Source organism: Grampus griseus (genome assembly GCF_964374135.1).
Source record: "Grampus griseus genome assembly, chromosome: 19".
In the NCBI taxonomy this organism is placed as follows: Eukaryota; Metazoa; Chordata; class Mammalia; order Artiodactyla; family Delphinidae; genus Grampus; species Grampus griseus.
The window spans coordinates 7,504,014-7,531,222 of NC_139013.1; the positions used below are offsets into that span (position 1 = coordinate 7,504,014).

Sequence of the window (27,209 nt, forward strand, 5' to 3'; positions counted from 1 at the left end):
TCGAAACGTAAACGTGAGGATCTGAACGGAAAACAAGGTTGGACTTCTCGCGGAGATTCCGGGCTTTGTGACGTCACGGCGGCGGCGGCGTTTCCAAGCATGGCCACGCCCCAAGCAAGAGAGCTATCTCTCAAACGCGTGAACTGCTTAAGCAGTGAGGGAGCTCGCGTAACCCCTGTTGCAGACAGATGCCTCCCCCCTTATTTAACCAGCAGGCCCCACTCTAGAGTCTCCCACTTTCCCATCCGGTCGGCTTCCTACCCGGTGTGGGAGAGTATTATTGTTTCCATTTCACAGATGGGGAAACTGAGGCTTGGGAATGAAATCACTTGCTCAAGGTGGTCACAGCAGAGTCTAGATTCATTGCAAAAAAGACAGAATGTGTAAGCCCCCTGAAGGCGGGCACCTTGCATTGCTCACTGCCTGGCACATAGTAGGTGCTCAACAAATATGTGGTGAGGGGATACGAAACCAGAAACTCGGACCCCTTCCCTGTCTCAGGCACAAGGTTCCACTCTTAGGTTTCACCTGCTTCAAATTTGTACAAAACCTCTGCTTACACAAACTGAAATTCTGGCTGGGGAGCACCAACGGAACCTCATGGGAGAGTGGGGGCTTCTGCCACAAATTCCAGGCCCAGGGACACAATCCCAGTCCCGCCGCACCACCCACCCCTGACCTGGTCCGTAATGTTTTCCCTCAAAATACACCCAGAACCCGTGTCTCCCTCCTGAGGGGGTCAACCTCAGTCTAGAAGAGAATTTTCATCTGAATCTGAGGTGGAGATTGACACTGGCCATTTGACCATTCTCTCGCCAGCACCCAGGGATCAGGTGCCACTCCCTCCTCACTGGAGGTCCATCCACTTAAAGCCACACTTCCAGACCCCCAGCTCTATTCACAGCTCCGGAGTCCTGACTCCTAGCTCACACCTTCCCAGATACCCTGGAGTCTCAGCCCCCACCCCTTCCAAGATCCTAGCCATCTCCTTTCGGGGGAGGGGCGTGGTGCCCATGACTTAGGCCCCTGACTACCACCAGCCCACTGAGGCCCTGGAGTCCAGGCCCAGCTCCTACTCTCCAAACATTTAGAAATCCCAGCTTCAGCCTCTATGGGACCCTGGCTCCCCAGGCTCCAGCCCAACAGGGACCTAGGAATCGGGGAGGGGTGTGTGTGTGGCCCCTCAGCATGGGGTCAGCTGAGCCAGAGGTCAGGCTGTGGTGGGGAGGCCAGGAGGGGCGGGGTCAGCCGGGATTGGGAGGGGAGGCAGCCGCGTGGGCGGCTGGCAGACGGAGGGAAGGACCCGCAGAGAGGAAAGAGAAACTGGGAGAGCGGGGAAGAGAGAAAGTCAGAAGGGAAATCTGAGCGAGGAGGAAACAGTAGACGTGGAGGGCCACGGAGAAAGAGAAAGAGATTGAGTGTACGGGAGAGAGAGAGACAAGGGGGAACAGAGAGGGAGAGAACGAGAGCGAGAGCGAGAGAGCGAGAGAGCGAGAGACAGAGAGCGAGAGAGAGAGAGAGAGAGAGAGAGAGAGAGAGAGAGAGAGAGAGAGAGAGAGAGAGAACGGGATGGAGACTTAAAGAAGAGACTCCATGAGTCCCAGAAAAAGATTTGGACAGAACCAGAAAGATTGGGAGAGAAAGTGATATGGGGGTGGGGATGCTGCCGAGGAGGGAATGAGTAAGAGAGAGATTGGAAGAGACAGAGATTAGAGAGTGAGAGAGACAGAAGGTGAGACTGGAGAGAGAGACAGTATAAGAGGAAGGTAGAGCGTGAGAGGAAGACTCACTATCAGAGACAAAGAGACAAAAGGGTGTGAATGAGCAGGTGAGAACTGAGGGCTATGAGAGTCATCCCCTAAGGGGCAGAGGAGGAGGGGGACTGTGCCTGGGTGTCCCAGGTTCCACGCTGCCCTCTTGCGCTCTCTGTCCTTGGGACCCCAGAGCTGGTAAGTTCCCTGGCTTGGCTGGGCGGGAGGAGCTGCCTGGGTGCACATTCCTGGTGCCCGGGTCTCAGTGGGGATGTTCTGGGGGTGCACGTGGGAGGGCAGGAGACAGGTAGCTGGGGGGCGGCTGGAAAGGGACAGGGAATGGGGGGTCTTGAGCACAGAGAGGGTCAAATTCCTGGCCAGCGTGCAGGGGGGGGGGCAAGAATAAAGGGGCTCCTATTCTCTGTCTCTGGCTGCAGACAGCTGCCCCCTCCCTGCAGCTGCCAGTGCCGCCCACCTCTCTTGGCATCACTCTTGGTATGCGGTCCCGGGCCAGGGCCTCCCCCAGTCCCCCCAGGCCCCAAACAACAGGCTCTTTCTCCTCAGCCTCCTCCGACCTGCAAGCCCCTGACCCTGTCTGTGTCCCCAGCCGGGTCATCTGCAGAGAGGCACACACAGCCCCTTTTCTTCCCTCTCCCCAAGCCCTTGATGGAGGAAGGCAGACCTCGGAGCAGCCTCAGCCTGGCCAGCAGCGCCTCTACCATCTCCTCGCTTGGCAGCCTGAGCACCAAGGTTCGAGCTTCTTGGTGGGGCTGGGGAGGAGGGGGGTGCTCTGGGCTGCCCCATCCTCCTGTTTCCGAACCCTGGTTTCGGTGCCATCCGAGGGACTCTGATTGTCAAAAGCAAGGATCTTTAGCAACGGGGTGTGCCGAACCTAGCAAGGTCCCAAATTTCCCACCCGCCACAGCTAGGAATTCAGAGGCACTCCCAGCTGTCCCCACCCCTTGTATTTTCCTAATTCGAAGCCAGAGTAACAGCCCTGCTTAACTCTGGTTGCTAAGATAAGGCCGCTCCCCAGCCGTGACCTCCCCTCTCCCCAGCCAGGAACTCAGTGGCTACTCTTACTAGGACTGAGAAATCCGTGTCCTGTCTCCAGCCATCCCATCTACCCAGTTCTGAAATCTGATAAAGGAAGGACCCTACTCCAACAATAAATATGCCCCATGTGGCCTGAGATTCTTGCATCCCAAATCATCACCCCAGCCCAAAGTTCAGTCATGACATTCATTTTCTTGTCCTCCAGACATTCCCCTCACTCATTTCTAGCTTCCCAAGTTCAGATTCTGTAGATTTGAACCTGACCTGGATCAGCGTCGTCACCAAGGAGGGGCATCCTGTGGGAATCTGGCCATGGGTGCCTGGGATATCTGTGTGCACAGGAGAGGGAGGCCCATCTACTGGGATGAAGGGATTTGGAGCTCCCACCGCCACCCTGGACATGATCGCTAAGGAATGTCATTCCTTGGCACTGAGGTATCCTTTGATTCCAGCTGACCCATCACTAGGGACTCAGCACAGAGGTCCTTCCTGACCATGGGGACCTCCCAGGCAGTATTGCCATCTTGGGTCCCAAAGGCTCTACTACATCTCGGGCTCTGGTGGCCAAGAGCATCCTCTCCTTGGCAGTGGACCCTCGATTCCCAAATTCCCTCCGCAGTGGCCAGTAGCCTCTTCCTTGCCTCCAGACACCTCCCGCCACGCATGAAAAGTGTCTGTCAACTCTGCACTATGCACATGCAATTCTCATCCCCAAACTCAGATCCCTCTTTATTTACTTTTTAATCTCAGTTCCCCGACCAGGGATTGAACCCGGACCACGGCAGTGAAAGCGCCAAATCCTAACCACTAGGCCACCAGGGAGCTCCCTCAGCTCTCTCCTTGACCCAGTTTCTAAAGGCAGCTGAGGAGGGCCTTGCGTTGCCTGAGTCCCACTGCACCGCCTCCCCAAGTCCATCCCAAGGCCATGTTCACTTCTGTCCTCCTTGTCTCTTCAGAAGTCCACCCGGGCGGTAAGCAAGGTGCATGCCTTCGGGAAGAGGGGCAATGCGCTCAGAAGGGACCCTAACCTCCCCGTGCACATCCGAGGCTGGCTTCATAAGCAGGTAGAGTGAGCAGAAGAAGGGAAAGGACACTCCAAGTGATGTTAGAGGCTGTGCCCCTGGCTGTCCACTGTTTCTCTCCTTCCAAGTCTTCTCCAAATATATATATATATTTGATCACTGTTTCCTCCCTTATTCTGTCGTTTCTTTCATTCATTCATTCATTCAATGACCACTTTTTTTTCATAAATTTATTTATGCTTTATTTTATTTTTGGCTGCATTGGGTCTTCGTTGCTGCGCGCAGGCTTTCTCTAGTTGCGGCGAACGGGGGCTACTCTTCGTTGCGGTGCGCGGGCTTCTCACTGCGGTGGCTCCTCTTGTTGCGGAGCACGGGCTCTAGGCACGCGGGCTTCAGTAGTTGTGGCGCGCGGGCTCAGTAGTTGTGGCGCGCGGGCTTAGTTGCTCTGCGGCATGTGGGATCTTCCCGGACCAGGGCTCGAACCGGTGTCCCCTGCATTGGCAGGCGGATTCTTAACCACTGCACCACCAGGAAAGTCCAACGACCACTTCTTGAACATTTACAATGTGCCAAGCCCTGGGTCACATACCATGCAAATAAGACAAATAAGTATCTATCTACATTCAAGATGGGGGTGGGACAGGGATGGATAATAAATTAGTATAAAACAAGTGGACTAAATGATTTTGGATGGTGGGAAATGAAGCACTGTGAAGAAATAACGCAGGAGAATGTGCTGGAAAGTGGCTGAGGGATGAGAGCTACTTTTGACTGTTGGTCGGGGAAGGCGTCTCTGAGGAGATGACATTTGAGCTGAGAATTATATGTCAAGAAGGAGCCCATTGTGTTAAGATCTGGGGGGCAGAGGGAATCTGAAAGCAAAGGGCCCTGCAGCAGGCCAAAGTTTGGTGTTTGGAGCAAGCCAAGGTGAGAGAGAGGAGGGGCGGCAGGGCGACGGGGCGAGCTTCTCTAAGTGTGGTCCCAGACCAGCAGCGCCAGCATCACCCGGGAAATTTCTAGAAATGCAAATTGTCAGCTCCCACCTCAGATCTACTGACTGGAGAACTCTGGGGATGGGACCCAGGAATCTGTGTTTTAATGAGCCCTCCTGGTGATTCTTATGTGCACCCAAGTTTTAGATTCCCTGTAAGCCAGCAAATTAGGGTAAGGAACTTGAGATTTATGCTAAGTGTGACGGGAAGCTCTGTTTTGAGCAGGGGACTCACATGGTCTGATTTATAATTTTAAAAGATCATGCTGCTTCTGTGGGAATGGATTGAAGGGGAGAAGAGGGGCACAAGGTTAGAGATGGAGCAGTTCTGGAAGAGGAGATGGGGAGATGCAGGATTCAGGGTATGGCTCAGCATCACCTTCCTGGCCTCTCTGTGTCTCACACTCCATAGTGATCGGGCCAAGTCTTTCTATATAAAGCCGCTGCCCGTGTGTGGTACAGTATCTGTCCCAATCTTCCTGTAACTTCTCAATCCCCAATTGACACATGAGGAAAAAATGAGGTTTCTAGTGGGGAAATGACTTGCTTAAGGGCACAGTTTGAAAGTGGTGGAGGTAAGAGTCAAACTCAGGTCCACCTGTGTCCAGAATCTATGTCCTCTCAACTGCAACCCACTGGTTTCCAGTTCTCCATCTGAATCTATTGCACCAAACATGTGTCTCTGCCCCTCTCCTTTGTTTGGGTCTTTGGCCCCAAGTGTCACTGTCTCCATCTCCTTTTTTCCCTCCCCCCTCTACTCCCACTCTGTCTCTCCAGGACAGCTCCGGGCTCCGGCTCTGGAAACGCCGCTGGTTCGTCCTCTCTGGCCATTGCCTCTTCTATTACAAGGGTCAGTGCCCCAGCTGGCATGGGGTGGGCGGGCCCCCCTCCCACCCTCCCTTTCCACTAGCCTCTTGGCCTCTAGATCCCTGTGTGACACTTGACCCCAGCCTGTCTTTTGCAGACAGCCGCGAGGAGAGCGTCCTGGGAAGCGTCCTGCTCCCCAGCTACAGTATCAGGCCAGATGGTCCAGGAGCCCCCCGAGGGCGGCGCTTCACCTTCACCGTGAGTCCATCCAAGCCCCATGGGCACTAAGGCACTAGGCGATGGGGGCAGGCATGGAGCATCCATTACTGGAGATAAAGACCAGGTTCCATGGCATCCTTCTTTTTAGAGGGCCCGGCGGCCGGGTCCTCCAGCTCTCTCTTCCCGCAGGCGGAGCACCCGGGCATGAGGACCTACGTTCTGGCGGCTGACACGCTAGAAGACCTGAGGGGCTGGCTACGGGCACTGGGGCGGGCCTCCCGCGCGGAGGGGGACGATTGGTGAGTATAAGTAGAGGCCACGCCCCTGACACTCTACCTCCAGTCTGGGTCCTGCAAATTATCCGGCTAACCCCTCCCTTTAAGACCCTGCCCTCTTCAATGTCCAATCACTATTCTTCTAGCTATGGAAACTCCGCCCTTCAGGCCCCACGTCCTGGGGACTTCATCTCCAATCAGCAAAGAGTCTATCTCTTGTAAGCTCCGCCCACCGTTCTGTCCATCAATATTGCTCACTCTCTAACTGGCTCCCGCAGAAGTCTCCACCCCCTGAGGCTGCCACCTAAAAAATGTCAGATTAATAAAAAAAGGAAGGCTCCAGGCTCTGTCTGCCTGCCCCAATTTTCAGGCTGGAGACGCATAGTCTAGGGCATTGGGCCCAGCGACCTGGATGGACCTTGTGGCCCTGCACAAGTCACTTCCAACTCGGGCCTCAGTTTCCCCATCTGCAAAATGGGGAAAACAATTTACAGTACACTACCTCCCCTTTTTTCTTTGTAGGTTCCTGTGTCCTTATCTGTGAAATGGCAATTAGGGCTGTTATAAAGTTCAAAGGAGTGATGTCTTTTTCTGTGTCCACTCGTTAGTGGGCAACCCAGGTCATCTGCACGTCCCCAGACTGGGGAGGGCCCTGGCGGCCCCGGTGGTCCCCCAGAGGTGAGCAGAGGGGAAGAGGGGCGCGGCTCAGAATCACCGGAGGTGGCTCGTCTCTCCAGAGGTCGTGGCCGGCTGCTCACCCCCAGCCCCATGGCTGACCTCCAATCTGGACCCCGAATTCGGAGGACAAGGAGCCCAGAGTGAGTTGGACGAGGGAGTCTGGGACGAGAAGTTTCTATAGGGCTGAGCTTCAGAGGAAATGCTGTGGGCGTGGCCGAGGGGCGTGGCTGGGACTGATTAGGGGAGTGACTTAGTGCTTTCTCACTGATGTGTGTGACTTGCTGGGTTCTTGTGGGGTCAGTGCCTGTTGGGGAGAAGTCTTAAGGAGAGGATACCATAAAGAGGGAAATTATTCAGGATCTGGTTACTAGAGGAGGGTTCTACTCCAGAGGGACAGTGAGACACCCTGAAGGGAGACAGATCTTTGAGGCTGGCTTGATGGGTCGTGGGATGAGGGGGCTCTAGTTGACGCAGTTCGCCTATTCTCTCTTCCCTACAGCCTGTTCACACCCTTCTCTCGCCCTCCCTCCCCTCTGAGCCTCCCCCGGCCCCGTTCTGCTCCTGCACGCAGACCCCCTCCCTCCTCTGGAGACACAGCACCTTCTGCCAGACCCCATACCCCCTTGAGTCGCATCGATGTCCGGCCTCCCCTGGATTGGGCCCCCCAGCGCCAGACACTCTCCAGGCCCCCCACTCCCCGACGAGGACCCTCCTCCGAGGCTGGGGGAGGAAGGGACCCCAGGAGTCCCCAGCACTGGAGTCAGGAGGCCAGAACACCGGTGAGGAGAGGTGATGGGGAGAGGGACTAAACCTCCCATTTGGCCATGGGGCTGTCTTTCCAGGCTGGTCTCTAGGCCACTGGCCCCTGGGTATCATGGGGATTGTAGTTCAGCATAATCACAGCTGGGTTCAGATGTGAAAGGGAGAGTGAACTTTAACTCCCATGAGTTCTCAGGGCTCTCCTCAGGCTGGTCTTTGGCCGTTACTCCTTAAGCATTATGGAGATTGTAGTCCAGAATACTCTCCTCTAGGACAATGCTGTGAGAGGTAGCGTCGATTGCATCTGCCTTGTGTCTCCAGTTTATCTTTCTAAGTTGGTCACCTACTATTTCCTCTGAGCATCATGGGACTGTAGTCCCGAAAATCCACAGCTAACCACGAATGTGAGCGTGAGCGTAGACTGCAACTTCCATTGGTCCGTGGGACTCTTTTGCCAGGCTTTCCACTTACTAGCATTCTCTGTGTCCCAATGGCACACAGCTGGAGAGCAGATCGTTGAGGAAGTTCTGGGGGCCCAGTTCTGAACCTCAAAGAGTCTCCTAAGGCACTGCAATTCGGGACACATCCATTCTAATATTTGTTAGTAAGACATGCCAATCTCTAAACATCTCTGTATCAGTATTCCTCCCAGGCCCCCTCTGGTTCCTCCACATATCTCCAGCTCCCTCCAAGGCCTCCCGGGACCCGGGCTTCCATGGTTTTATTGGTAGGTATCCTGGGCACCTCGAATCTGCCAGAGCCCCCTCCCTTGCTTTCTTTGCTATGGTGAATGTCATCTCCTGGACTAGTGTGCCTAGAGAAAACTGGGTATTTCAAGGTGCCTGGATATATATTAGTTTCCTAGGGCTGCTGAAAACTGGGTGGCATATATATATAGAATATCTCTCCATTCATATAATTTTCTAGGTCTGTCATTTGAGTTTTTCCATGGAGATTTTTGTGCTATTAGTTAAGGTAATTAAGGTAATTCCTAAATTCCTGATAGTTTTTTGTTTTTTTTTGGCCACGCTGTGCGGCTTGAGGGATCTTAGTCTCCTGACTAGGATTTGAACCCAGGTCACTGGCAGTGAGAGCACCGAGCCCTAACCACTGGACCACCAGGGAATTCCCTACTGATAGTTTTTATAGTTATTTGAATGGTATATTCTTCTTTTTTAAAAAATATTTTCTAGTTATTGATGGTGTAGGGATATGCTATTAATGTTTGTAACTTCATTTTACACCTGGCATCCTTGCTGAATTCTCTTATTTATTCTAATAATTTTTTTATGCTATTTTTTGGGGGGAGTAGATGAGCACATAATCTATAAATAATGATGGTTTTATCATTCCCCTTCCTATCCTTACACTTTTATTCTTTTTCTTATCTTATAGCATTGGTCAACATCTCTAATAGTGTGTTAAACTGTAACAGTGGTAGTGAGCATCCTTATTTTATTCTCAGTCATAAAGGAACTCTCTAAGTTTTCTCCATTAATTATTTATTTGCTATAGCTATTTGGTAGCAAAGACCACTTCCTAAAGCCCAAAGTCTGGCAATTGGTCTACTGAGGTTTGCTAAAGCTTGGAACAAAGCTAATAAGGACAGGGGTGTCTGTTAGTAGCAACAGGGCTCAGCTCAGCGCTGAGCTACAATAAGGACCTGTTTGGGCACGTGACCTCCAACCTTTCTCTTTCTCCTCAGCCGGGTCCCCCTCTAGACTCAACCTTCCACCAAAGCTTGGAGACAGATGTAAGTTCTCCTGATCGAACCCTTGCTGAGTTCCCAGAGCTGGGGAGAGAATGTTTAAATTGTGGGGCAGGGGGAAGGGCCAGATCTGGTCCATAAATAGCTCCTGTCCTCCTTTCTCCAGACTCTGTTGACCAAGTTGTGTGGGCAGGACCGGCTCCTGAGGAGGCTGCAGGAGGAGATAGATCAGAAGCAGGAGGAGAAGGTACAGGGCTCTGGGACAGGGGCGGGGCATCTGGCCTCTCCACGTGCCCTTAGCCCATCCTGATCCCCAGCATACCCAAGGATATAGGAAGACACCTTTTCTCTCTTCCTGAGGCTGGGGGTGGTTTCAGAAGTCTAACCATCTTCCCTTTCGGTGCAGGAGCAGCTAGAAGCAGCCCTGGAATTGACTCGACAGCAGCTGGGCCAAACAACCAGGGAGGCTGCAGCTCCTGGGAGGGCTTGGGGGCGCCAGCGCCTCCTGCAGGACCGACTAGTCAGTGTGAGGGCCGCTCTTTGTCACCTGACCCAGGTGAACATCTGGGAAGGGGCATACCTCCAAGGAGACCCCAGGATTCTACAGGTTGTTACTAAAGGGAACTTGCCCCCAAAGACTCTTGGGAAGGTGGTTCTTGAGAATCCCCCCAATTTTAAGCCAATGATCTTGACATTCCTAGAGGGTGAGGGGCAAGCAGCCAAGAAACAGTAGTATTTAATTTAGCCATTTAAGGGGGAGATTTTTTTTTTTTTTGTGATAGATTTAGTTTCCAGTCTAGTAAGTTCTTATTTATTTATTTATTTTTGGCTGCGTTGGGTCTTCATTGTTGCGCGAGGGCTTTCTCTAGTTGCGGCGAGCGGGGGCTACTCTTCGTTGTGGTGCACGGGCTTCTCGTTGCGGTGGCTTCTCTTGTTGCGGAGCACGGGCTCTAGGCATGCGGGCTTCAGTAGTTATGGCTCGTGGGCTCTAGAGCGCAGGCTCAGTAGTTGTGGCACACGGGCTTAGTTGCTCCACGGCATGTGGGATCTTCCCGAACCAGGGCTCGAACCCGTGTTCCCTCCATTGGCAGGTGGATTCTTAACCACTGTGCCACCAGGGAAGTCCCAAGGGGGTGATTTTGAAACGGACTTCCTGGCTTTGAATCTCAGTTTCCACTCATTGTTGCTTTGTGACCTTAGAGAATTTACTTAATCCCTCTGGGCCTTAGATGCCTCTCATATAAACTTGAGATAATAAAAATAATATTTACTTCATAGGGCTATTGTGAAGTTTTCATAAATATATGTAAATGAAGGAATGTTTAACACTTTTGTACCTAGTATATGGTAAGCAATACTTATGTTAGCTGTAATTATTACTATCTGTAAAATGGAGACATTAACAGTACCTACCTCAAAAGAATCAAATGAGAGCTAAGAACAGTGCCTGGCACACAGTAAGTGCCAAATAAATGTTAGCTGCAAAAAAAGAAAAGAAAAGAAAAGAAAAGAAAAGTCTGTTTAGGGCTTCCCTGGTGGCGCAGTGGTTGAGAGTCCGCCTGCTGATGCAGGGGACGCGGGTTCGTGCCCCGGTCCGGAAAGATCCCACATGCCGCAGAGCGGCTGGGCCCGTGAGCCATGGCCACTGAGCCTGCGCGTCCGGAGCCTGTGCTCAGCAACGGGAGAGGCCACAACAGTGAGAGACCCGTGTACCACAAAAAAAAAACAAAAACAAAAAAAGTTAGCTGCTCTTGTTATTGGTATTGGCAAGGAAGTTTCTGCTGCCCGGGGTGTACAGGTCTCATGGTCTTGTCTGTTTCAAGAAGTCATTAGATCTGTAGACTCTGCTGCCCTAGAGGAGTGCAGAGGTAATCCAGAAGATTCAGGGAAAGCTGTTATTTGTCTACACTAGCAGTTCATTGGAATGGCAGGTTCAATATAGACTCTGGGGTTCCCAGTAGTCTGAGCAAAGAGGCCCTTGGGACTTGCAGTCCATATACCCCACAGGGCACCTGGGGCCAGGCCACCCTTCCTCCTGCTAATCTAGGAAAAGATGGGATTGGGGAAGATCTGGTGGGAGGACATGCTAACTCTCTGTCTCCCCCTTTCTGGGACCTGAGGAGCGAGAGCGGGTTTGGGACACGTACAACAGCCTGGAACAGGAGCTGAGCACCTTGAGAGAGACCCTTGAGTACCTGCTGCACCTCGGGTCCCCCCAGGTACACCCCTGCCCCAAGCCCCCAAGCCCCACCCTGCACTCCAAGATCACTTGGAAACCCTTTTGGCATTTAAGCCCCTCCCACAGAATCAAAACCCCTCCCATGTTATCTTTAGCCCCTCCCCCTCTGCATTTTCCTTTCATTTAAAACCCAATAATTAAGACAGTGCCCTTAATTTCAAGACCTATCTTCAGATTCGGAACTACTGCCCCGTCTGGTTCTAAATCTCTCCTCTTACTTTGAAGCCCTACCCTTGGGGTCAAAACTCTGCCCCTCAGCCCTGTCCCATCCTGCAAGTTCATCTCTTGCATTCTGCATCCTGACTTTCACTTTTAAATTTATCCTCTGGAGGCTCCAGTTCTAAATCCAATCCCTTAGTTCACGCCCCACTCCTGAAGCCCCATTGCTTGGCCTCAGACCCACGTCTTCATTCTAAGCCTAGCAATAGAATTTCTAAATCATATACCTTCAACTAAACATTCTGGCTTCTAGTATTAAATGCATACTCACAGGTTTAAGCCCCACCCTCTTCATACTAACCCCCTCCCACTTCCTCCTAAAATCCACCCCTCAACGCTAATCCCCCAGCTACTGGTGTTAGATATTCCTCAGCACCAGCAATATATGAAAAGAAAAAGACATCACAGGGCTTCCCTGGTGGCGCAGTGGTTGAGAGTCCGCCTGCCAATGCAGGGGACATGGGTTCGTGCCCCGGTCCGGGAAGATCCCACATGCCACGGAGCGGCTGGGCCCGTGAGCCATGGCCGCTGAGCCTGCGCGTCCGGAGCCTGTGCTCCACAAAGGCAGAGGCCACAGCAGTGAGAGGCCCGCGTACCGCAAAAAAAAAAAAAAAAAAAAAAAAAAAAAAAAATCACAACCAAATTAGGCTTATTACAGGAATGCAAGGTTAATTTAACACTTGAAAATAAGTTCATGTAGTTCACTACATTTAATAAAATAAAGAAAAAAAACCACATGGTCATCTCAATAAATGCAGGAAAAACATTTTAAAAATTTAATATCCATTCATGATAAAATCTCTCAGCAAAGTAGGAATATAAATCAACTTCCTTAATCTGATAAGGCATCTATAAGAAACGTAAACTTACAGCAAACATGATTGTTGGCAGTGAAATGTTGAAAACTTTTCCCCAGTATTTGGAATAAGACAAGTTCTCAGACCCAGGATCCAGACCCCCAGCCCCTCCTAGTTCTAGTCAGCCTTGTCCCAGGGATTCTAGGCAGTACAAGGGAGTCTGAGACATAAATTAAAGGTATAAGGACCAAAGAGGAAGGCGTAAAGCTGTTTTTATTTAAAGATGACAAAGCTGTGTATGTAGAAAATCTAGAATAATCTCCAGAAAGATTGGTAGAATAAGCCGATCCAGCAAGGTAACTGAATGCAAAGATAACATGCAAAAATCACTTGTCTTCTTGTATGCTAATAACAAACAATTAGAAAATGAATATTCATAAACAATAGTGTTTACAATGAACATAAACAGGTTAAATATCTAGGGAGAAACATAATGAAAGACATGCACGACACCTACTCTGAATGCCACAAAATGTCATTGAGAGAAATTGAAGACCGATATAAATGGAGAGATGTACCATGTTCGTGGATAGGAAAGACACTAATGTAAAGATGTGGTACATCTTTATGTGGTGAGGGCTTTCATGTAAAGATGTGATTTCCCCAGTGGGGATATTCGATCCCAATACAATTCCAGATGGCTTTTATGTGGAGTTTGACAAGCTGACTCTAAATTCTATCTGGAAGTGCAAAAGGCCAAATGTAGACAAGGCAACCTGCAAAAACAAAGCTGGAGGACTGACACAACTGGATATCAATCAAGTCTGACTGTAAAGCTACAGGTAATAAGAGGGCAGTATAGTATTGACACAACATTAGACAAATGGAACAAAGGAAAGAATAGAATATTCAGAAACAGACTCACATCTATTTATATGGTCACCTATTTATAACAGAGGTAACACTACAGAGCCATACAGAAAAACAATGTTTATGATAAATGATAATGGGTAAGTGGGATATCTAAATGGAAATTTCAGACCGTTTCCATGGCCTATCAACTTTAACCCTCCTTGCATTTTCCCACCTTTGAGTAACAAATTCCTTTCCTCTCCCCAGGACAGAGCATCTGCTCAACAACAGCTGTGGATGGTGGAAGACACACTGGCAGGTCTGGGGGGCCCCCAGAAACCACCCCACCACACTGACCCTGACTCCCCATCCCCTGCACTCCAAGGCAAGGAGTCCTCAGAGAGGGAGGTGAGACTCACCTTTTTCTCCACCCCCAGCTTCCTGTTCCATCTGCCCCTGGCCCAGCTCATTACCATCTCCCCTCTTTCTCTCTCCCTTGACCAGCTAACCAACCTCAGGCATGTATCCTAAGCTCTGGAAACCTTTGTTTCCTTATTCGTTGTACTATGATCATTGTCCAGTGATGTGCTGGACCCAGTTCCCAACACCTCCCAAGGTCCAATTGCCTGCCTCTCTTCTCAACTCCACATTCAGTGATGTCATGTTGGTAGCTTGAAATTGACCGTGGTGGGAGTATTTACACCGTGGAAACTGGCAAATGCTACAAACCAGGGCTCATTTCTCCCAGAGGGCATTTGTTAAACATTTACCAGACACCGCTGATCTTAACCCCTACCTTGCAGGGGACTGTGAGAAGGAGAAACTGTGACTAGAATGTGCCTGACAGAGTAAGCCGTCAGGAATCAGGAGCCACAATGGTTGTAGGCGATCATTAGATCATGTATCCGGGAGACCTGGCTTTAGATCTCAGCTTTGCTATCTTTGTGACATCAGTCATTGACCTCATTCTCTGAGCCTCAGTTTCCCCATATATCAAATAGGGATAATAATAGCTGTCTCGTAGATTTACCGAGGGAATTCAATGAGATAATGCTGGTAAAGTACTTAGCACCGTGCCAGATGCATAATCATTATAAAACCTCACACGTATAATGCCCTGCCATGAGCCAGGCACTGTTCTAAGTACCTTACATGTATCAATTCAATCCTCATATCAGGGACTCCCCTGGTGGTCCAGTGGTAAAGAATCCTCCTTACAATGCAGGGGATGCAGGTTTGATCCCTGGTCAGGGAACTAAGATCCCGCATGCCACGGTGCAGCTAAGCCCTCGCGCCACAACTACAGAGCCCACGTGCCCTGGAGCCTGTGCACCACAGCTAGAGAGTAGCCTGCGCGCTGCAATGAAGAGCCCACGTGCCACAAGGAAAGATCCCGCATGCCTCAAAGAAGATCCTGTGTGCTGCAACTAAGACCTGACGCAGCCAAAAAAAAAAAAAAAAAAAAAAAAGCTGTAGGTTAAAATCCTCATATCAAAAGGTGAAATATGGCACAGAGAGGTAAAGTAACTTTCCCAAGGTCACACAGCAAAAAAAATCGCAGAGCTGAGGTTTGGAAACCAGATCTGGCTCCTGGTTTTCAATCTTAATCCTACTTATGCAGTGTCTCAATTGCTAAGTGCTTGAAAATGGTAATAATAGTGGTAATGATAATTATTATTCCCCTTTCCTGGCCTCTCCAGAGCCTGCCTGAGTCCTTGGAACTGAGCCTACCCCGGTCCCCTGAGGCTGACTGGGGGCGGCCCCCAGGGGGCGACAGAGAGCTTGCCAGCCCTTGGTCAGGTAAGCGTCTGGAGTGGGGAGGGACTTGCTCGGCATTCCTGGTCCTCACCAGTCCCATTCTACTCCTCCAGGTCTTGGATCTCCAAGGGTCTCCCGGGCTTCCAGCCCTGAGGGTCGCCGCCCCCCTTCCCCACAGCCAGGAACCAAGGTAGGCAGTCCATCTGGCCTCCTCAGGTCCACTGTAACGCTTTGACCACCACAGGAAGGACCCCCTGTCCCCACTCTTGGGGAAACATCTGGGAGAGAAGAGTTTTAAGGCCACACCCTAGAGCAGAGACAGCGAGATTTATTAAGAGCGTTGGGACTGAATTTTGTCTCTGCCACTTCTAAGCTGTGTGACTTTGGATCAGTTATGAAATCTCTCTGCCTCCATTTTCTCATCTGCAAAATGGAGCTAATAGCGGTGTCTACCACCTAGGGCTGATGTGAAGAGTCAAAGTAGATGAATGCCCATAAAGCCTGAAAGTAGTGCCTTAGAGCAAGCACTTCATTCATTCATTCATTTGTCAATCATTCATTCAATATATACTTATTAAATACCCTCTTCACTGTCTAATAAGGTAGCCAGTAGTCACATGGGGCTATTTAAATTTAAATGAATTTAAATGAAATACAATAAAAATTCACTCTCACTCGCTAAATTTCAAGTGTTCAGGAGACATAAGTGGCCAGTGGCTACCCTGTTGGACAGTGAAAATATAGAACATTTCCATCATTCAGGAACGTTCTATCACAGAGAGCTGTTTAGGTGCTCAGGACCCAAATGTGAACAAGATGAAAAAAAAAATCCTTCTCTCATGAATCTGACATTCTAGTGGGAAGAGGCGGGTAATAAATAATTTACTATAAATTACTTTATATGTTCTAAGTGCTAAATAAATAAAAACAGCACGGTGAGGGGATTTGGGATACTTGGAGAAGAGGTGCAATTGTCAATGGCTTGGTCTGGGGAGGCTTCTGGAGAGGTGATGCTTGTGCAGATACCCGGAGGAGGTAAGGGAGCAAGCCTTGGGGATGTCTGGTGGAAGAGCATTAGAGGCAAAGGGAACAGTGTTTGCAAAGGTTCCGAGGCAGAAGACTCTGGCGTGTTGGAGGAGCAGCTAGAAAACCAGTGTGGCCGTAACCGAGTAACCGAGCAAGAGGGAGAGGGGTGCTGATGAGGACAGAGGGGTAATAGGGGCAGATCGTGCTGGGCCTTGTGGTCCAAGGTGAGGGCTTAGCTTTGACACTGGGTGAGCCCAGAGCCATGGAGTATCTGAGCAGGCACTGAGATGCTGTAAGTGGGCACTGGCGCCCTCTGGCGGCCACATGTGGGAACAGACAGTGAACAAGGGCTGAGGCAGGGAACCAGTGAGAAGGTGACTGGGCTATTCCAGCGGGGAGAGAACAGTTGTTTGCACTAGGTTAGAAAAAGTGGAGATGTCGAGACAGAGTCGGATTCTAGATATAGCGGTTTTCAAACCTTGTTCAAAACCCTTGGGACCAGATGTTGTTTAAAATGCAAAGTTTTGCAGATTCAAGTAATTCGGTGCCTATACTGTGTCCTGTGCGTTCTACAACACCGCCTGCCGCGTCTGCAGCAGCACACTTAAGCAAACACATTACCGTTTCTCCAATAAAATGTACGAATATGCATACGAAATGGGATAAAAGCTATAAATAATATCACCATTTAAATGTCAAGTTAAAAAAATAGAATTACTTAAATGGAGTCAGGGGGATAAAAATAGCTTATAAATATCAGGTGCTTTTAATTTTTTTATTTTTTGGAGAGTTATTTATCTCTTTGAATTTTATTTTATTTATTTTTTTATACAGCAGGTTCTTATTAGTTATCCATTTTATACATATTAGTGTATATATGTCAATCCCAATCTCCCAATTCATCACACCACCACCACCACGCACCCACGCCACTTTCCCCCCTTGGTGTCCAGACGTTTGTTCTCTACATCTGTGTCTCAATTTCTTCCCCAGGCGCTTTTTATTTCTGAGGAAAATGTCCTGGGTTCCTGATGCCTGCAACCAGTATGCAGTTTTTGTTTTTTGATTTTTTTAAGGCGGTGGGTGGTTTATTCTTTCTCTTCACGGAGTGTGAAATTCTATTGTTACAAGCTGTATGTAGAGATGCCACAATTTCTTTTCTTTTTTTTTTTTTTCGCGGTACGCGGGCCTCTCACTGTTGTGGCCTCTCCCGTTGCAGAGCACAGGCTCCGGACGCGCAGGCTCAGCGGCCATGGCTCACAGGCCCAGCCGCTCCGCGGCATGTGGGATCTTCCCAGACCGGGGCACGAACCCGTGTCCCCTGCATCGGCAGGCGGACTCTCAACCACTGCGCCACCAGGGAAGCCCCACAATTTCTTTTTTAAATTAAAAAACTTTTCTATTGAAGTATAATTGATTTACAATGTTGTGTTAGTTTCAGGTGTACAGCAAAGTGATTCTTTTCCATTGTAGGTTATTACAAGATATTGAATATAGTTCCTTGTGCTATATAGTAGGTCCTTGTTGTTTATCTGTTTTATATATAGCAGCGTGTATCTGTTAATTCCCAATTCCTAATTTATCCCTCCCTCCCTTTTCCCCTTTGGTAACCATAATTTTGTTTTCTATGTCCATGAGTCTGTTTCTATTTTGTAAATAAGTTCATTTGTATCATTTTTCAGATTCCACATATAAGTGATATCATATGGTATTTCTCTTACTTCACTTAGTATGATAATCTCTAGGTCCATCCATGTTGCTGCAGATGGCTTTATTTCGTTCTCTTTTTTTAAATTGCACTTTTAAAAAAATAATTAATTAATTAATTAATTTTTGGCTGCTTTGGGTCTTTGCTGCTGCACGCGGGCTTTTCTCTAGTTGCGGCGAGCGGGGGCTACTCTTCGTTGCGGTGCACGGGCTTCTCATTGCGGTGGCTTCTCTTGTTGCAGAGCTCTAGGCGCGCGGGCTTCAGTAGTTGTAGCACCCGGGCTCAATAGTTGTGGCTCGCGAGCTCTAGAGCGCAGGCTTAGTAGTTGTGGCACGTGGGCTTAGTTGCTCCGCAGCATGTGGGATCTTCCCGGAGCAGGGCGCGAACCCGTGTCCCCTGCACTGGCAGGCGGATTCCTGACCGCTGTGCCACCAGGGAAGCCCCTATTTCATTCTTTTTATTGCTGAGTAATATTCCATTGTATACATGTACCACATCTTCTTCATCCATTCATCTGTCGATGGACATTTAGGTTGCTTCCATGTCTTGGCTATTGTGAATAGTGCTGCCATGAACATTGGGGGGGGGATGCCACAATTTCTTGTTTGCATAATAATAATGCCCAGGAAAATCGTAGACACGTTCCAAACATTTCGAATGTCGGCTTTTTCTAGGCACTGCCAACTGTGTCTTGTGTGTGTGCCTGTGGCTCCAGCACGCCCCATGACCAGACCACCTGAGCCTGGCATCCTTCAAGCCTGCCATTGTTAGCTCTCATTGCTGTCGGCGATTATTATTTTTTTTTGGGCTGCACCGTGCAGCTTGTGGATCTTAGTTCCCTGAGGAGGGATTGAACCTGGGCCCTCGGAGTCCTAACCACTGGACCGCCAGAGAATTCCCTCGGTGACATTTTTTTTTTTTTTTAATTTTTTCTTTTTGCGGTACGCGGGCCTCTCACTGTTGTGGCCTCTCCCGTTGCGGAGCACAGGCTCCGGACGCGCAGGCTCAGTGGCCATGGCTCACGGGCCCAGCCGCTCCACGGCATGTGGGATCTTCCCAGACCGGGGCACGAACCCGTGTCCCCCGCATCGGCAGGCGGACTCTCAACCACTGCGCCACCAGGGAAGCCCCCTCAGTGACATTTTTACAGGAGCACAGAGACATTATGGAGCTCTTTGATCCACCGTATACGTTTTTTTCAGAACTCAGTTTTCATCAGCTGTTATCTTAGGAAACTCATCAATTGTAATTTCTGACCTGCAGATGCTCTGCCACCCAGGTATTAAGATATTTTACATCACATACTTCTTTAGTGTTGCCAGCTGATGCTCATGATCAATGTTCTGGTCTTCATGGAATGTTCTAGCTTGTTTCATGACCAAAGGCCATTCAGGGGCATCCAGTTACTTCCTCATGAACACAGGGTCCGGATCTTCAGATTTTGCCATCTGCAGAGTTTCTCTACTTGTCATCAGTTCCTGGTGTCACTGTCCCAGTAAAACTTCTGCAACGTGTCTTTCTGTTTATGTCACATCACATCTTGAGGGTCCTATTTAGCGAGATGTCCCTGTAGAGGCTCCACAATCCTGTTCCTGACTTGATTCTACTTTCTGAGCTCTTGGAAGTGACAGATGCTTCTGTTTCTTTTCACTCTCTTTGGGGCGATCTTTGGCTCTTTTTGACACCTTCAGAGAGCAATTAAACTAGAAGTCGTAAGTAACAAAACAAAACACAAAGCAAGAAAATTGCAATTGACGGCAGAAGCCCGATGGGTGTGACTCAGGCGATGCCTCACATCAGGAACACTGGGTGCATATTGGCACCGATTTAGAAAAACAAATGTCAGTTTCAGATTTTTTTTTTTTTTTTTTGGAAATGACAGATAAGAAATTTGGGGAACTGACTTTGAAGGTGGAGCCAGCAAGTTTGCCATTCTCATTGGTGCTGGGGTGGTCCTTGGCCTCTTGTGGACTGGGTTTTGTCCGGCCACTGGGGTTCCTGAACTGAATCAGGCCAGATCCCAGGCATCAGGAACCTCAGACACAAGCACTATCAGAACAAGTGGAGGCATGTGCTGAGATGGGGAAAGCACGAGGCATTGGGGGACTTCAGGGGACAGCTCCCAGGCAGCCTGGGCATGCTGGGGATGGTTTCCTGGAGGCAGACAGACCTTAAAGATTGAGTTAGAATTTATCCCTGGCAAAGCAGGGAAAAAGCTAGTGCAAATGTCCAGACTGAGGTGGGAATTTAGGAAGCCAGGGCTTCTGCTAGCCTACAGAATGCCTTTTTGTGAATGAGAGACAGGCTCCCCCTTCTGCGTGGATGGAACCTGGCGTGGTCAATGGAGGGCTTAGCCCTTGGTCAGTAAGCAACCCATACAACCGCACATGGTCGCTTGGGAGCACAGAGTTCTGACCTCTGGAATGCCATCTGCCAACTGCAGGTTGTTCAATTCAGGTCCACGAATTCCTCAGACCCTTCTTGACTGCCAGGCTCTACAAGGCGAGGTCCCCAGACCAGTCCCTGTTTTCAAGGACCTACTCTTCTGAGTTTGCCACGTAGTGAATCTCTGCATCACAGCCCCTATTTTCCTGTGGCTTCCCCCATCCTGAAACTGGCAAAGGGGTCCGGCAGGAAAAGTATGGCTGATGGACTTGGCAGGACCACTCCGCTGCCCACTAAGCCATCAGCAGATGACCAATCCAAGTAGAGTGTCAAGAGCAGTTACTATCTCTCCCCTTCTCCCTCAACTTTGGCCAGTGCAGGAAGAAATCCCGAATTCCCTTATTTGCTCATCATACTGGTCTTCTAGGGACCAGCCCCTGTGGAAGGTGTTGGGGGCGCCCTGCCATGAATTAGTCCTGATGCTGGAGTCTGATGGGGGAGAGGCATGAATGCAATCCTCATACACATCCGACAGGGCTGAGCCGTTTCATAGGGGGACTCAGAGCATTGGGAAGCCTTTTAAATGTTAGGTAAGGTGAGTCTGGATGAATGAAAAAAGTTTGGCCATGCAGGAAGCAGTACTCCAAACGGGGAACAGGCTATGTACGCAAAGGCATGGAGGGGATAAAGAAGCTGCAGCTCTGTATCGGAAACAAAGCTGAATTTATTACTTGCTTAAGCAAGACAGACCTCTTGTAAGATACAGTCGCTCTGAGCAAAGCGGAGAGCTGACGTCATATGGCGTAGAGCTCGGAAACCGGTGGACTTTCGTATACTCGACCTTAAGATGCGGAAGCTTTGTGTCTGTTGTTGATTGGCTGATTTTCAGAAACGCGGGGCCATCGTTGATTGGCTGACTTTCAGGAGCGTGGTTCCGGGGATGCCAGTTACGATTGCTTGTTCGAATTGGTGGTGGTGGTTCCCCCCACCCCTTGGCAGTGCCACGCGGCATGCGGGATCTTAGCTCCCCGACCGGGGATGAAACCTGTGCCCCTGCAGTGGAAGCACGGAGTATTAACCGATGGACAGCCAGGGACGTCCCCTCCAATAGGTTTAAAAGCATTTTTGATGCTTCCTTATTATCCGTGGAAACCAAGTAATCAATCTGTCCTTTCTTAGGAGCAGAGGAACTTTATTCTTAGTGGTGTGTATAAAGGACATGGATTGTTGGAGCTGCGCCGAATAACACTTAATCTTGAGAATGGCTCCTCCCTCAGCCGTACCGCGGCCAGCATCCCGGGGTGGTGTAAGGTTCTAGGTATTTCAGAGCTGATCAAGGAAAAAGATATGACCACTAGGTGGCAGTAGCACACAGAGCTTTAGTTGGTCCACACTGACAGATTTGCCTGTGGGAAAAGTCCCTGACAGCATTAGATCCTCCAGAGGTTACTGCTTCGGGGCCACTGCCCAGGAGGAGGAGCGGGGGGGCGGGACAAGGGAACTCCCAGAAGAGAAGGAGATTAGAGAAGGGACTTAAGGGTCTAGGTGATGTGCTTAGCCGCACAGAGGGGAGTCTCTGGGTCAGAGAGCTCCTAAGGGCAGCAGCCTGTTGGGGGCTTCTTTTGTTTGTTTGTTTTGGTCCCGCCGCGAGGCATGCGGGATCTTAGCTCCCCGACCAGGGATGAAACCCGTGCCCCCTGCAGTGGAAGCGCGGAGCCCTTAAAACCACTGAACCTCCAGGGAATTCCCCTGTTGGGGGCTTTTATAGCTACAGGTTGATCTTACCTATGGCTAGCAGATGCTGGGTACAACTTCACGGAGTATTCAAAACAGGCAGGCTCTAAGTGGCTAAAAATATCTGTCTACTTGAGCTATCTTTGAAACAAAGGATGTGTAAAAGTTTCAGTTTGGCCCTAGCAGGCTTTCGGGTCAGTGGTCTGGCCTGCCATGAAGAAATAAATGACATAGGGTCAATTTACAGGGACTATGATGTATCTAACAGGTGGGCATGTGACTCAGGATCGACCAAATCAGAGTTACGTAGAGTAAACTGCAGTGATTGGTCCTACAATAGCAACAGATCTAAGCTGTCTGCCTAGAATGTTCTAGTTGGAGACTGCAGTGGAGAGTTCTCTCCCCACCCCCATCCCCTTTGTTTTTTGCTTAAACAATAAATTTACTGTCTTACAGTTCTGTAGGCTAGAAGTCTGAAATCAAGGTGTTGTCGGGCCATGCCCTTTTTTTAAAAAAATTTACTTAATTACTTAATTTGGCCGCGCTGCACGGCACGTGGGATCTTAGTTCTCTGACCAGGGATCCAACCCGCGCCCCCTGCAGTGGAAGCCTGGAGCCTTAACCATTGGACCGCCAGGGAAGTCCTGGGCCAGGCTCCTTCTGAAGGAGCTAGGGAGAGATCCGTTCCTTGGCTTGTGGCATCATAACTTCAGTTGTCCCGTGGCGTTCTCCCTAGGTGCATGTCTGTGTCCAAATGACCCCCTTTCTGGAAGGATAACACGTTTGAAGCTCTATTGGCCACTTTCCTGCCTGTAGCATCCCAGATGTCTGACGGCCTTCCTTCGTTTTGTCCCATCTCTGTCCCCTTCAGTTTGACTTGGCATCTTTTCTGCTGAGTTGGTTTACTGGATCCACACACCATCACATGCCTAATGTCTCAGCAAATGGTTTTACGGACACACCCTTGGTGTTCTCTTCAGAACAAGCTTCCTTGCAATACACATAGGCTGCGAATGTTCCAAATGTTCAAGTTCAAGTTCCCCTTTGATTTATCTCCATCCTGATGCATTTTAAGTTCTTAAGGCTATAAGTAAGTGATCATGATCAAGGTGTCATCAGAACCATATTTCTGGTAGCTTCTGGTAAAGCTCCTTGGCTCGTGGCAGCATAACTGCCATTGTCACATGACAGTCTCCCTGTGTGTCTCTTCCCTCTGGTTTTGAGGGCGCGAGAGAGCTTGTAAAGTCCTCCCTCAGACAAACCCAAAGTGGTCCTCCTGACGATCGAGTTACACGATAAATCTCATTCTTCCTTCTAATGTTTTCAAAGCTGATTCAGAGGTTTTTTTGTTTTTTTTTTTTTAATCACAAGCAACCCGGAGTCCTGACTACCACTGCAAAGAGACTTGATCTGTCCAGGGAAGTGTGGGTGTTTGTCAGTCTGGGGCTTCGGGTTTGAACAGGGCAGCTGATGGAGTTGAGGCTGGAGAGGTGGGTAGGGACCAGGCCACAAGGGGCCTCCAATGCCTTTGTCCTGAAAGCGCTTGGGGGCCGTGGAAGGACTTGAGCAGCAGAGGGACAGCCTGTGCTCCGGGTGTAGAAGTAGCCCTCGAGAGCGGGGGTGAACTTATTGGGAAGGGCAAGGCAGGGGACTGAGAGGTTCAGGGAAGAGAGAAAACGGAGGCCAAGGTTGGAGTATCGCGGTGTTTCTCATCTCCCCAGGTCCCCCTGGCCCGGCCCCGGATGAGTGCTCAGGAGCAACTGGAGAGAATGCGCAGACACCAGGAGTACGGTCGGCCTCTCCCTCGCCCAGCCTCTCCCCGGCTCCTCACTCTGGGGAGGACACTGTCCCCAGCCGGACGCCAGCCTGACGCAGAACAAAAAGTGAGGGAAACGGGTGGGGCGGTGAAGCAGCAGTGGGTTCTTAGTTCCTAGTTGGAGCCTCAGTTTTCCTCTCTGTAAAATGGGGATGTTTCCTTCCTCCGTACCCAGAACAGGTTTCCAGATTTTACCCCGCTGTACCTGTGTTGAAATCAGCATCCTGCCTCCCTTATCGGTGGAAGACAGGGTGGGCCAGAGACAACATCTCCACCTCACCAGCGTTCTCCCTTCTCAGGGAGGGGGTGGGGGTCACGGGTCTGGATTGGAAGCCCAATTTTCCTTTTCAGTTACTATGTGTTGTCAAAGGCAAAAAGAAAAGAAGAAAAATTGATCAAGTAAGAAAATAGATTTTATTCATGTTATGGTGCTGGGGAGAGGACTCCAGCTCCAACGATCAGAGTGGTCCGGGCAGGACGGCATTTTTTGTTTGTTTGTTTGGTTTGCTGTTGGTGGGTTTTTTTTTTTTTTTTTTTTTTTTTTTTGGCCACGCCATTGCGCAGTGGCTTGTGGGATTTTAGTTTCCCCACCAGGGATTGAACCCAGGCCCTCTGCAGTGAGAGTGTGGAGTCCTAACCACTGGACCGCCAGGGAGTTCCCCATGGATGGTTTCATCTTAGACTTTTCTAGGAAGGAATTAGACAAGTGGGTTGATTTTACAGTTGGGATTGTTTTTGTAAACAGGGAGCATCTCAAGTCAGCTGAACACCAAACATTTATCTCTATGTCTAGCTAGTTTGGGGGGGACAAAGAGTCCAGCTAATCATTTACGACAAAAGGAATGTGAATTTGGAGGGTCTGTTTCTGGCCTTGTCACAGGTAAACGGGGTGGGGCGGGGGGTCAACTGTGAATCTTGTCGACGAAAATTCTATTAAAAACAAGTTAACAAGAAACAAAGGGAATTTTATTTGAGCGAAACAGGATTATAACCTGGGAGACAGACTCTCAGACAGCTCTGAGAACTGTTCCATGTGTTAGAAGTCAAAAGGCACACTCACATCCATTTTCCAGACAAAGGATCGTACATCAAAATGACGTACTGATGGGCTTCCCTGGTGGCGCAGTGGTTGGGAATCCGCCTGCCAATGCAGGGGACATGGGTTTGAGCCCTGGTCTGGGAGGATCCCACATGCCGCGGAGCAACTAGGCCCGTGCGCCACAGCTACTGAGCCTGCGCTCTAGAGCCCGCGTGCCACAGCTACTGAGCCCGCGTGCCATGGCTACTGAAGCCCATGCACCTAGAACCCATGCTCCACAGCAGGAGAGGCCATAGCAGTGAGAGGCCCGCGCACCGTAACAGGAGTGACCCCTGCTCACCCCAACTGGAGAAAAGCCCAGGGCAGCAGCGAAGACCCAATGCAGCCAAAAAAAAAAAAAAAAAAAAAAAAAAAAAGATAAATAAAATAAATGTAAAAAATAATAATAACTTTAAAAAATGACATACTGATATTTTTACATAAAAAGTTCACCAAGGATACATAGTCTAGGGAAGAACATACAAAGCCAGAAGCAAATCACCGTGATCTACAGAGTTGGAAAAGAATACTGTTCTTTTAAGAAGTTACATTGGTAGTGTCGGAAGAAAGGGGGGAAAAATGATCTTTACGATAGAGCAGGCACTGCCATCTCTGAGGAGCTCTGGTTAATGTGTAATACAGATGCACCCTGCACATTAGGGAGAGAGGGAGGACACTCAAGCACACAGAGAGAATTTTATGTTTAATTTTTCTTGTCCTGCCTTAAAATAGCAATTTTACTTCATTAGTCTTATCTAAGTCATATGGAGAAGAGGGGTTCTTTGCAGTAAGCCTTTTACCAGAATGCAAAGGGGCTGGTGGGGCGGGGGGGCGGTGATTTTCCGAGCTCTTCTTGTTTTCCAGGAGCTCAAGTAAAGTTAAAAATTGGCAGTGTCTTTGGGGCAGTTTTATCCCCTTTCTGAACCCCTTCACCCTCAAAATGAGAACATGAGGACTTCCAGATGAGGAATTCTAATGCCCCAATTCCTTTGCAGCCTGTCTTGGGACACTCAGGAGCCCAGAAATGGCTTAGAAGCTCGGGGTCCTGGAGCAGGTAAGGAATTGGAGATCGGGGCAAGGAGCAGGGAAATTAGCAAGGGAAGGAGAGTAGCATTGCTATTAATGTCTCCTGAGTACTCGTGAGTACTAAAGTACAGATCGCAGAATCTTTTAGAGACGCTTGAGTTCCTGAGGAATCAGAAAGCCCTAGTTCGCAGTGAGAACTGCAGTTCCTTGGTCTATATCAAACTCCGCCCCTCCGTCAGGAAATCTGAGAAAATTTCCGGCAACCGGACTACAAATCCCACAATGCAGGCGGGCTTTTTAAAAGAGGGTCGCGCCCAGTTTAAAATCCTTTAGAGACACGTGCTAGGGACTACAACTCCCAGAAGGACACGCGGGGCACTGTGGTCCTTACTGTACTGGCTAATTATACAAGTTCCCCAAATCTCTTTCTTTCTAGTCCAAGGAACACCACCCCTTATTTGCCGACATCCGAAGGGCACCGGGAGCGAGTTCTCAGCCTCTCTCAAGCCCTGGCCACTGAGGCGTCGCAGTGGCACAGAATGATGACAGGTGAGAATGGGCTGGGGACTTTGGGCTACTGGGTTTTAGGGAAGAGGGAGTCGGAGGCCTGGAATCGTAGGTGCTGATGGGTAGGGGTCTGAGGAATCCTTTATCTTTATGAGGAGAGAGCTGGACAGGGCTTGGGAGTTCTAGATCCCAGGAAGGAGGGGCCCAGGGTCCAGGAATTCTGGGTCTGGGAGAGGAGGGAGCTGTGAGGTCGGACTCCTAGGTCTGAGAGGAAAGGCCTGGGGGAGTCTGGACTTCTGGGTCCCAGAGTTTGCCATTCTCATACCCCATTCGTCCTCTCCAGGTGGAAATTTGGAGTCTCGAGGAGACCCTCTTCCCCCAGCCCCGCCGCCTCCGTCAGAGCCCCCGCCCCAGGTGTCCTCCCCCCCAAGATCTCCTCCAGCTGCCAATTCCCGCTCCTTGGGGTTCTCCCGCAGAGGTAGTGGGCGCGGCGCAGGCCCCGCCTCCTGGGAGCCGACGTGGGATTCCGGGATCGCCCCTCCCGCCCTAACCCAAGACGAGGGGGCGTGGCCTCTTCGAGTCACTCTGCTGCAGTCTAGCTTCTGACCCGCCTAAACGTAGCAACCAATCAGAGAGTGAGGGCGTGGCCTGGAGGTACCCCCTGGAGATCTGGAGCCTCTCCGGGAACCTGGGGGCGTGATCTGGTCCCCTCAGGTAGCCTAGAAGGGGAGGGGTTTCTATGGCCAAAGTTTGATTTTCCCAACACTTGTCCAGATTTGGATTAAAACTTTGAACTTT

The 27,209-nt window shown here is 49.9% G+C and overlaps 1 protein-coding gene across 1 annotated transcript; it reads left to right on the forward strand.

Moving 5' to 3' along the window:
• Nucleotides 1-1,756: 1,756 nt before the first annotated feature.
• Nucleotides 1,757-27,177, forward strand: PLEKHA4 (pleckstrin homology domain containing A4). Its single transcript, XM_082677601.1, has 20 exons — nucleotides 1,757-1,949; nucleotides 2,412-2,501; nucleotides 3,764-3,871; nucleotides 5,598-5,670; nucleotides 5,785-5,885; nucleotides 6,036-6,145; nucleotides 6,730-6,939; nucleotides 7,299-7,578; nucleotides 8,199-8,285; nucleotides 9,264-9,311; nucleotides 9,433-9,513; nucleotides 9,673-9,822; nucleotides 11,387-11,485; nucleotides 13,641-13,781; nucleotides 15,074-15,173; nucleotides 15,245-15,321; nucleotides 23,706-23,867; nucleotides 25,874-25,932; nucleotides 26,341-26,453; nucleotides 26,755-27,177. Exons 2-20 carry the CDS (start codon nucleotides 2,418-2,420, stop codon nucleotides 27,015-27,017), a joined length of 2,346 nt encoding a protein of 781 aa, XP_082533727.1. The 5' UTR covers nucleotides 1,757-1,949; nucleotides 2,412-2,417; the 3' UTR covers nucleotides 27,018-27,177.
• Nucleotides 27,178-27,209: the final 32 nt, after the last annotated feature.

Coding starts and splice junctions, on each gene's coding strand:
- PLEKHA4 (XM_082677601.1), top strand. CDS start 2,418: ATGGAGGAAGGCAGACCTCGGAGCAGCCTCAGCCTGGCCAGCAGCGCC. Junction 2,502..3,763: donor TTGGCAGCCTGAGCACCAAG/GTTCGAGCTTCT, acceptor TTGTCTCTTCAG/AAGTCCACCCGGGCGGTAAG. Junction 9,514..9,672: donor ATCAGAAGCAGGAGGAGAAG/GTACAGGGCTCT, acceptor CTTTCGGTGCAG/GAGCAGCTAGAAGCAGCCCT.